This window comes from Barbus barbus, assembly GCF_936440315.1.
Source record: "Barbus barbus genome assembly, chromosome: 25".
Lineage (NCBI taxonomy): Eukaryota > Metazoa > Chordata > Actinopteri > Cypriniformes > Cyprinidae > Barbus > Barbus barbus.
The window spans coordinates 13,960,019-13,971,743 of record NC_136753.1 but is presented as its reverse complement, the minus strand read 5'-3'; the positions used below and the strand labels follow the sequence as shown (position 1 = coordinate 13,971,743).

The window sequence follows — 11,725 nt, the reverse complement described above, 5'->3', positions numbered from 1 at the left end:
TGTATAAATACAGCCTATAAAGCACCTATTCCTACATTTTGACAGGTTGAAGCCTACAGAAATGTAAAATTGCAAATCCACAAATGCAGAGGAAATACTCTCTGATGTATTTCTGTAATTTTCAAACATTAGGCGCTGATGTAATCTGATACGAGGTAAATCTACAAGAATGATTTGAACTCTATATTTGGCAGTGTGCATGGACACTCATGGGAAATAGAGTTTCTGATCACATGACTGGAAGTGTAGGATTTGACTCCAGCTGGGAGAGCGGAGAAGAGGAGCGTGTTCAACAATACACGCATTCAAAACACTCGCATTTCCACGGCCGTGTGCGTGGATCTGTCACGTATTGGTTTCCTGAAACTTTTAAAGCTTTTATATAATTGCTTTTTATATATCAAACAAGGCTATTTCGGCAGCGTCATGGGAATTGGGAAGTTTACCGGCTGCGCTATGGAATAGCCCAAGTCGTGGATCCGATGTGTTTTTCTTCAGAATCAGGAAGAAATACGAGCTAACTAGGAGAGAAGTGGAGAGGTTTAACTTCTTACTGACATTCCTCCTTTTTGCTCCCTTGAGTTTGATTCAAAGTTATTAAGAGGCAAGATGGCGGCCGATCCCGTGCAGGTGAGAGAATTATTTAATCTCTTATTTACTGACCGCGCGCTTCAACACTGTCAACTCACTTTGATCGCATTACCTTCTAATCACTACTTTAACATTTCAACACTGTTCTTAAGCATTAGATAGTGACTTTTAACTGTGTCTGAAAGGGTTAAATGTGGCCTAGAAATATTGACACATAGACCAACTGCTTCAATCCCAGCCCATTGATAAACTATGCATTTTTACTACAAACGAAGTGTATTATATGTATAATAATATTGTATTTACATAACTTCAGTAGCATTCGGAACTGCGGTTACTTAATGTTTTGTACCTCTTTGTGCTGCTTCGCATAATGTTGCTTAATTTACTGTTTCTTCAACGTAATATTTACGATATATGTTAGCCTAACTGTTTGAAAACAAAATGTTTCCTTTTTGTATACTGTCTAAAATGCACTAATAATGCCCTTTCGTTTTCTCAAAAACCCTGTGAGCTGTTTTCATGAAGAAAACATTAATATTTTAAAAAGGAGTGTATATATGCAAACGAAATAATGTAGAGCAGTGCCTGTGTGGTGAGGGGAAATCTGGAGTAAAATCTATTATTAGTAACATATCCTGAACGATTCCACCCTGGCAACTCCCTGAAACACTGCTGAATACTGTATGAGGCAATGTCAGTGTTTGTTTGCCTGCTTTTTATTAAACACGTTTCTAAAAAACAAACATTCCGTTTAAAATTATATAGCAAGTTATATGAAGAAAATGTAGTAGGCCTACTAAACTTTACAAACAACTGATGTCAAACGCCAGCACTGAACAATATGCAAGTTTTGATTTGATTCAGAATTAATTTAGAGAAGTATGAACTGGCTTTTTGCAAACTGAAGGTCATAAATTGATATTTTGACTTATGTAAGGGTTTTAGTCCAGCTGTTGCCTAATTTGATGGTCTTTCCATCATTAGTCATGTAACGTAATTCTGTGTCTGATTTGCATCTGTTGATCTCTTAAAAGGCATATTTCCTCAAATAGTATGTTATATTGTGCTGTTTTGGCTTTTTAAACTAGTTCAACCCTTTGTTTATTTTAGTTGTGTGACATGTAGGTTTTGTACTGTCACAGTTCTCAAGAGACAAAATGTGATTTAAGTGAAAACAATACAAAGTAAAGAAAATGTCAATGGTTGTGAGTCAGGCCTTTGTGAAAGGATCATTTCTAAACTCGTGTCATTTTGTTGCTTTGTTTGATTGCTGTGTTTGGGTTGTCTCCTCCCCACCTAATTGCAGTGAGGCTCAACTGAAACCCAACAAGTTAACTGATACTCTTGGCTGGAGTGTTGGACCGGTATCCTCTAGCCCAGTGCTTCCCAAACCTGTCCTGGAGGAACCCCTGCCCTGCACATTTTGTATGTCTCCCTAATCAGACACACCCAATTTAGTTCTTGCAGTCTCTACTAACGAGTTGATGAGTGGAATCAGGTGTGTTAGATAAGGGAGACAAACAGAAGATGCAGGGCAGGGGGCCTCCAGGACAGGTTTGGGAAGCACTGCTCTAGCTCTTATCTGCAGCCAAATCACTGAAGGAGAGAGAGGCATTAGCTCAGAAATGCCACAGTCTTTGGGTAGGAAGTTTTTTTGTGTAGCTAAGGGAAGAGGATGTAAGGATAAGCACATTTTATTTTCTTTAAAGATTAGTTTAGATCATTGTCAAACACACTGGCATAAGCAACTGAGGGCACACTTCCTTGGAAAGGAATTTCACTGCAGGTTTTGGGTTCTTCCTTTCTTGTTACTGTGAATAGTGCTTTGTTCTTTTTTTTCTTTTTTTGTAATTTATTTAACTATAATACAATGTATTTCTTGAGAAAACAACAGAAAACAAGCTGTGCACTCATTGTTGTGACAACAATGGTTTACATAAAACATGTTATTTTTTACCGACAGAACTATGTTAAACATGTTCATATTCATGTCTTTGGCCATTACGTCTCATTGTTTTGTAAAACCTTTGGTTTTGGTTTCAATCCACTTGTGCTCTGGCTGTATGCAGACTTTATAATATACACACTAAACTCATACATAAGCTTACATGCATTAATATTGCAGTTCCAATTCTACTGGGTATTTTCTACTGAGTACTCCTGTCCAATGTGCTATTGTAGCCCATCAAAAAAAAGGGCCTATAGCTGTACATAGCAGTTTGCAGAATGCATATGCTATAGGAAGTTATAATAAAGAAGTACCTCAAATGGACTTCTGTACTGATAAATAATCAGCTGAAAGTAACAGGAAAGGGTAATGTTTCATCTCAACATTGATACCAGTTCATTTCTATCACAGATTGCTTGCAGATAAATTTCTAGTTAAACCAAGTACCTGTATAAAATAAGTCTCTTTTTTTCCCTAATTCCATGGCTAAAAGCTCATGTAAAAAAATGTCCTAAATCTAAAATGTCGAATACTAAAAAATATTTGATGGCTTATGGGTCAATCTGTAGGCAAATATTTCCCCATGGGGAGTGAAAATCTCATGTGAATAGTAAATAAATATTAATTCACTATTTTTTAGATATTTTAAATAATTAAATACAACTATTACTACTAGTAATAGTTTAATTACTACTATTGCTACGAAAGCATACATCCCATCCATCAATTAGTCACAGACTTGTCAAGAACCTCCCAGTTAAACAGGATTGGGCAGATTGATCAACGTGTAGAATGACAAATAAGATTTTTAAGTCATTATTGTTAGTTTGTTTTTAAATGTGGCATTAAGGTGGAAAATCTGTCTTTCTGTTAATCTGTTTACTTGGCAAGTCACCTGACATATGTTCCCATTAAATCTAGTTCTATATTTCCTGACTGGTCTGTGCTAGAGCACAAGGTGTATTGGCTTATGTGTTTGCTGTGAGTGCGAGTTAACTACAGAATGGTAATGGAACAAATAAGGTAGTGGGTTAGAGGAAAGTCTTTTCACTGGCGTGGGTGCTTGGGGTCATGGTAAAACCATAATAGGATGAGCTCTGAGATAAAACTCCCAGGATGATGCTCAAACCCTCATTGGCTCTAAGCTCATTCATGATTCTCTTCAGTGGGTGGAGTTTCAGAGAACCGTCCAGTCACTGATGTCATGGAGGCCCAACATAGCTCTATGGAGGGCTTCACATGTTGGGACTCCTTTCCCCTTTACCCATTTTGTACTCTAACTTACAAAAGTAAATCTAAACACATGGACGCTAGAACTTGGGTATTTAGCAAATAATAATATAGCAGTAATAGTTTATGAAATTTTATAAATTGTCGTTTAGTATTTTTTTATCATTTATATTTAATATATTATAGTTATATGCAATAACAATGACAGTAATATACAGCAATATTAACCTGCAGTATTAACCTGAGCATGTAATGCAAAATATTCAATTGATTAGACTTCAGTTTTGATTCACTTAAACAGAGTTATGAATCAAATACTAAAGTTTTTTTTTTTTTTTATATATGTTTATAATGCAATTTAAATAGATGCATCACTAAACAAGGAGAAACCCTGAAACTAGTGACAAACTAAAATGGTCTAGGAAACTCGTTGATGCATTAAAATCATTGTAGTTTTAATAATAAATAATAAAAATAAACAATTATTATAATAAACAAAGTGCTGCACAGAATATAATAGCGGCATTAAAAGAAACACTGGCAAATACAATTTCAGTAGTTTTCTCATAGAGAGGAACAAGAATGTCAAGGGGAGAGAGTAAATCTGCAGTATCGGTTTCAGTGTTTTTCTCTCTGTTCGCTTCACTATTGTCCAGTTGTGGATTTCATTGAAGCAACTCTGACCGCACTGAGGAACACCAGCTTCAGAGATTCCTCTTATTTAAATACTTATTGTACAGTTAAAAGGTTGATCTACACTAAACCCTACCCTAAGCCTAACCAATAGTTTGATTAGGCTTCAAATTGACAATTCAAAATACAATTTCAAATTTTTTCATGCAATGCTGTACCAGGTGAGCTACTGAGCAAGTTTACTACATAAAATAAGCTCTACATAAAGACCTGTGACGCACATTTAAATGTATTCACTTACTAATCATTCACAGCTGTAGAAGTGTTTTGAGGTCATAACATTGTGCAAGAAACCACACTAAAAATGCTTTATTAATCTATAATCTGGCCCTGTAATCACAGAAGTGTGAAAAGGAATTAAAGTTGTTGGTGTTTTAGTACCTCTAGTGTTCATTTCAGCTGGAAACCGCAGTGAAGTCTTGGTATAGTACCTTTTTGAAGTTTTGCAGTTTGCTTTAGTTATCTGATATCTTGTACAGGTAGCCTAAATGATCTTTCTGACCTCAGTGTGCCACAAGCCATTTGGCAATCTGCTGTCTGCTGTGTGGGAGTTAGGTTGTTATGCAATGTGGCCACTGTGTTCCCTGTTAGTGGATTTGTTCCACAGACAGGTCCTTCTCTCAGGGTGGGGCATTTATTATGGGAGAAAAACCCAACCAAGAGTCTTGGCCAATGTCTTTTTGTTCTTAATTTCTTCCTTTCCTCCTATACAGTTGCATATGTGTCACTGACTCATGTTCTTGGCATTGTCTTTCTTCAGCGTCAATTCCTGGCTTCTCTGTTAGCTGCATTACTTTCCGTGTTCAGCCAGCCAAAGCATTTACAGGACTCGCCACAGACGGGACACAGACGTTTCCCTGTCTCTCACTGCTATATATCAGAAAGCTGAGGAGGAAAGTGAGGTTGTTCTCCAGCCACACTAGGTTCTTGGCTCTTAAAACCAGTTTACATCTTCCATTTCTTCCTTATGACCCTTAAGGTGGTGTCACATTTACTTTTTGGCAAAATCTAATAATTTCAATAGAAATCCACTAAATCACAAATTTCACATCAAGGCAAAAAATTTCCCCAGGCGGATATCTCAACAGGCTCACACACAGGGCTTGGTACTGGTTTCTGAACAATTACCAATTATCTGTTTTAACAAAATTACATTACACACTACCACAAAGTTTATTTTTATTTTATTTTCAGTTTATTTTTTCGTATTTGAGCCACTGCACAAAGGAACAAAAATAACCAAATCAATAAATCAGTGCACTTCCACATTCAGTTCTGTACAGAAACCCAGGAAAACATTTCCACGGATGAAACATGAAGCTAAAAAACATATGATTATGACAGTATATGATTTGTATGTGATTTTCATGAGATTCTGCCTATTTTCATTACGATAGAGGATGTTTATATGACAAATTCTAAGCAGGTGTCTGAGCTGCTCCAAAGCACCTGCTTGTTTCCATACAGCATGCATTACATTGCCGTGGCTCATTGTAACAGGAGTCAGATTTCACTGATCACATGAAGAGAGGCGCTTTCAGTGTGAGTGCTTTGGGTGTAGAGCCTGGTTTTGCCGCATCAGCACGAGTGCGAAGATGCGCACGGCAACAATGGCGTGAATATTTGTTGACAGACGGAGGATTAGGTTTTCTTTTACGATAGTAAAGTAAGAGACCACTTCTTAAACCAGAGAAGGTGAATGTGTTGGTTTTCTTGTGGAAAAAAAAAGAATAAGTCTTAGAGCCCTGAGTGCGCATGAATGGTCATGCAACAAACATTTTGGGTCGTGTAGTGTGGACTGAGATCTTTTCTGAAATGCCAGTATGGACGAGGATCCTTTTTATTTGAAAACACTTTTAAAACTAAATGCACTAGTGTAAACAGTCTTACATTTATGGAGTTGTGACTCTTACACTCCACAGCATCACGTGTGAGCCACGTCTCTTGTCTTAAAGGGTACTCCACCCAAAAATGAAAATTTGAGAGAAATTTGCATTTAGTGGATACTCTCCAAAATGGCGCTACGGTGATGCGGAGGAGACAAATTTTTGAATAAAGTAATTATTTTTGTTTTCTTTGCTTACATAAAAATCAGATTTAACCACTGATGGCAGATGGACTATTCTGACGATGTCTTTCATACTTTTTTGGGCCTTGACAGTGTTAATTCTTTGGCAGTCAATGGGTCACAAGCCTCCCGGTTTTCATCCAGAATATTTTAAATTGTGTTCCGAAGACGAACAAAGTTTTTACGCATTTGGAATGACATGGGGGTAAGTGATTGATTAATGACAAATTTTTTGTTTTGGGATGGAGTAACCCTTTAACAGGTGTAAACTAGTGTTTTTCCTTGATGCTTCACCAGAGCCAATCACCAGCACTTGATTTTTTGATACTCAATGGTATTTGATGCAATTCGGTCAGTGTCTAAAAAGTATCAAACTCGATACCCAGCCCTAGTCACACACATTCGCAACGTTGACCAACAGAATGCTGTTTGGTTTTAAAGTGACTTCTGTGTACACTGTGCTTCATGGACCTTTTTTGCCTTTGAAATCTAAATTTTGATAGTGTGACAGCACCTTTATGCTAATGCGTGGAGCCCTGACTCCTGGAGGTTTTTAAATAACACAGCAAACTGAATGAGGGATTGTTGGTGTCTCTTGCTTTTTTTTTCTAGCATGTGAACGGATTTAAATTAGTAATAATTTGATGCATGGTTCTGATTGGCTGAATTTGAGGAAGGCAGCTGGAATTGCAGTATGCTTGATGTCTTTGACTCTCGTTATTTTATGACCACCATGACCTTAGTCTGAGTCGCCATCATTCAGCAATAGATTTACAAATGGCTTATCCGACATCAGGCTTACCTTGAATGGAACTCTTCCCTGCCAAAACTAGCTTAAACCTGGACTGATTTCCACAATTTAACAGGCTCCCCTTGTTAGAAGAGCTTTGTGCTGCTTTAAAGTTTTACATTTAGTTTGGCAATGTATATTTTTGGAGAGTTCTGGAAGTCTAAGTTAGCTTGAGGGTTTTGTGCTATTAAGAGAGAACAATGTTGGGGTCTGTATGCACAGCTGGAATCGTCCATTTCTTGGTAAGAACCAGTTCTATATTGTGTGGTACATAGTCTTTTTATTATACACACATTTTTAATAACCCTTCTTTTTTCTCAAAATTGATTCTGTTTTGATCCAAACAGTCACAAATCACAAGGAATCGATTTTTTTTTAACAGCTACAGTATGGGTGCAAATAGTCAGTGATATTCTGTTTAATATTCTACATGGAAGCCTAAAATAAAATAGTCTATGCATGCATATTTACCTAGAATCAGATGATTTCATTCTGTGCAAATGTCAAAATGTTTCCATATACTGAATATCATGTAATGACTGTCATGAGGTGCTGTGCTTGTGTAATTGCATAGTTTTAACATTTGTTATTATGCCTTGATCTCGATTAGAACTTACTTTTCAGTTGACTCTCACGAAAATATTTTAATGAATTGAAAACAATGGAAAAAAAAAAATCTACAACTAGGGTTGTGCCGATAGACGATACTATCGTCTATCGACGATAGTCAGTCATATGGACGATAGCTAAAAAAATGACGATAATACGACTTATTTTCTAGATGTCGTTTTTATTTAATTATTTTATTATTATGCAATTATTATTATCAAAGTACAATTCATTGGCCCTTGCATAGTTTCTCACTGTCATCGTCGCGTAACCGTCACCCACCAGACACTATTATGTAATGCAAATTATGTATGATTTTTAAAATATATTTTAAAAATCATACATAAATTTATCAGTGTTAATATACAAAATTATGTAATATCAAATTTTTGTTATTGTATAGTTATGTTATTTTTGTTGTTTACACTTTATGCAACTAAAACAAAACGAAAATAATGCCGTTTTGCCGTTTTTTTTAACATGGCTAAAATAACAGCTGTACAAGAATGATGTCTCTTTATAACAAGCAGGCTTGACATAATTTGTGAATGAAGGAAATTTAGTTTTAAAGTCGCTTGTAATACGTTTTCAAAGAGGAGTGATTCTCTTTTAAAAATCGTCATATGCATTCATTGCAAGCCGCAAATGTATGATGCGTATTCAGAATAAATGCACAATAGTCAGTCGGCTATGAAAATGAAAAGTAGGTTTATTTCAAACTCCAACTTGTTTAACATATTTAACATAAAAGAGTGTTTATCTTGTCGCTAGTAGCCAAACACGTTTCAATAAACAAAAAGCAAAAAAATAAATAAAAAATAAAATAACCAAGAACTAAAATAATGCAATCTTAGTTACATTTGCTTACAGATTTAAAATAATATGACTGTTTATGATGCAAGAGTAATGCTTCCGTCTACAGATTTTTTGCCAAAAAAACAAGCTGGTTAACTTTTTCTGGTTTGAGTAGGCTGCGAAGGGGAGTAATTATGTTGCCGGCTGCGCTAAACACACGCTCTGAAGGGGTGCTAGTTGCGGTAACACACAGGTATTTTTTTGCCAGGTTTGCCATTAAAGGAAAACGGCATATATTTTCTTTCCACCAGTCCAGTGGCTTGTCATCACCATCAATTACTTCCTCTTGTAAGTAAGACGTGATTTCAGATTTTGCTCGCTGGTCTACAGGTGTGGATGTGGACACAGACGGCTTTGCTCTGCCAAGAAGACGACCCAGTGTCTTCTTGATCCTCTTAGCCGGCTGTTTCTCACCTGATGACGTACCTGCCGCATCTTTTTCTTCTTCCTCCTCCACTCTGATGGGTACAGGTGGCATATTTTTTTCATTCCAGTATGCCACCATCTCAACCTCAAGCTGTGATTTGATCACATCAAGTTGTGCGGCATCGATGTGGTCGCCCTTATAGCGTGGGTCAAGGAGGGTAGCTTTGCGCATTAGTTGGAGGGTACTGTCGTCATATTTCGAGTCGAGTTTCTCCAAAATCCTCCGTTTAATTCCTGCCGTCATCTCCACATCAGTCTCCTCCTCCTTCAGGATATCCTTTGTTAGCTGCAGCATGGGCAGCAGAGATGAGACTGTCACGTAATTTTCAGCTGATAATATATCAGTAAATTCTGCGACAGGCTTCAACCCATCCCTGACAGCCTCTAGTACAGCAATGTCCTGCCAGGTCACGTTTGGGAGTGTTCGACGGCTCTTGTCATCAGCAAAAACCCTTTTGATGGCAGGAAGCTGTTCCAGAATTTTTACTAACATGGCATATGTTGATCCCCAACGAGTTGTACAATCCTACAATAACAACATATTAAATGACAATTATGCGTCGATCGTTAATGTTGTGATCATTTAAATTAAATAATATTATATTTGATTTACAAAATGTAATTTTTCTTATTTTTCCCTAAGATGGTTGTGCCACAAGATAAATATTAAGCAAATAAAATATAATAATTTATGTACCGTTATCAGCATATGTTGAGGTAAATTTAGCTGTTCCTGCGCCTTGCGGAGCTCTCGTCGCCTCTTCCAGCTGTGAGAAAATGCCGCGTTAATATTGCGACAGATTCCAAGAGCTCGATCAGTTTTTGTTTTCTCCTTTTGTAGTGAATAATTCACTGCCACATTCAAGTTATGGCCAAAACAGTTCAGCCATGGCCATCCGAGCCCTCGTATGGCCGCAACAATATTGGCCCCGTTGTCAGTTGTAATGCATGAAATTTTACTCTGTTCTATGTCCCAGTCATGCATGGCATCTGACAGCGCCTCAGCCAGTACCTCTGCAGTGTGATTGTCCGGAATAAATGTTGTTTCCAGGCATTTTGCTTCTAGCTTCCAATCCTCCGAAATATAATGGACTGTCACAGACATATAGGGGGTCATGTTTATGCTTGACCACATGTCTGTGGTCAAAGCAACAAAGTTAGCAGCTTTCAGATCTTTAGCAATGATGTCCCTAGTTTCATTGTACAAGTTTGGGATAGCTGTTTCGGTGAAGTACTTGCGCCCCGGCAGCTCGTACTGTTTATCAAAGGTTTGGAGCAGGTCTTTAAAGCTTGCTTTCTCGACTGTATGATAGGAGACCATTTCCTTCGCAATGTACTTCGATACAGCTGCAGTGCACTGAGCCCACCTTTCACTGTTTCTTTTGTACTTTGTGCTTTTTGCAAAAGCTCCGATGATTGATGGCTGACTTCGATCTTTGCTAATCGCGCCTTCTCTTGGCGCTAGTTTAGCAGCCTCAGCAGGATGGTGGCCACGCAAATGTACGTACATGTTTGTGGTTTGTGATTCTTTTACCGGCACAACCTTCGAGCAAAGTCTGCAAACTGCCTGCGTGACATCAGCGGGCTCACCTTTTTCATCTGGTGTAAACCCGAAATATTGCCAAATAGGCGATGTGGCATTTTTCTTTCCCACCAACTCCATCCTCCTTGTCAGAATGATAGACTGTCCTCATTTCCCATGTGTCATTCCGCGTGATAATTAATAATTACGTTAATATTTAAATAAAAGTGTAAATAAAAAAAGTAGACTAATAAGTAAATAAATGATCTTATAAATAAGCAAACAAATACATAATCAAACATTTGCCCCTCCCCCCGATACTATCGTGTATCGGCGATCTTACAGGCTGACGATAAGACGATATGACAATTGGCATTATCGCGCAACCCTATCTACAACTGCACAAGTTTTTTCCATTTTGCATAAATGCTTGTCTTGACAGCAGGCAAGTCTTCATTAAACTTCACTGGCTTCCCGCAGTAGAAAGGGAGCGCAGTTATTCCGATTAAAATACATGTTTTGTTACATTAAATATACACATTGTTTACATTTAAGTGTATGTTTAAAAATGTAGTTCTATTTTTTTTTATGAGAGCAGTACTAACTCTAAAGAAATTGCTGTAATGGGATATAAATGTAATCTAATTACTATATTAATAGTGAATGTGTGTGTTTAGTCTATGCTTTTGTTTTTCTTTACTATGGTACATTTTAAAATGTAAAATGTAGCCAATTTTCACATAGCATGTATAGCACACAGCATATATATAGCACACGTAAATACATTACTATATTTGTATTCATAGCACGTTTTTGGAAGACAATATTGAGCATTTTATAATAACTTTAAAAAAATACTGAGGATAAAAGTTGGCTTTTTATAAACTTGATTATTTGATTAATCAAAGATATAATCGAAATATTAATCAATTATCAAAATAAACATTGGTGAATGTATTTTTTTTTCTTTCACCACCACTAAAACTTATA

General features: G+C 36.9%; 1 protein-coding gene across 2 annotated transcripts in view; it reads left to right on the top strand.

Annotated features, from left to right (window-relative positions):
* Positions 1 to 211: 211 nt before the first annotated feature.
* The window catches only part of LOC306845162 (serine/threonine-protein kinase N2), a 37,170-nt gene continuing 25,656 nt past the window's right edge, over positions 212 to 11,725 (top strand). For both annotated transcript variants that reach the window (XM_079377798.1, XM_079377797.1), the window contains exon 1: positions 212 to 630. In XM_079377798.1, the coding sequence (XP_079233924.1) occupies positions 610 to 630 (21 nt within the window). In that variant the 5' untranslated portion in view covers positions 212 to 609. The remainder of the gene's footprint in view (positions 631 to 11,725) is intronic.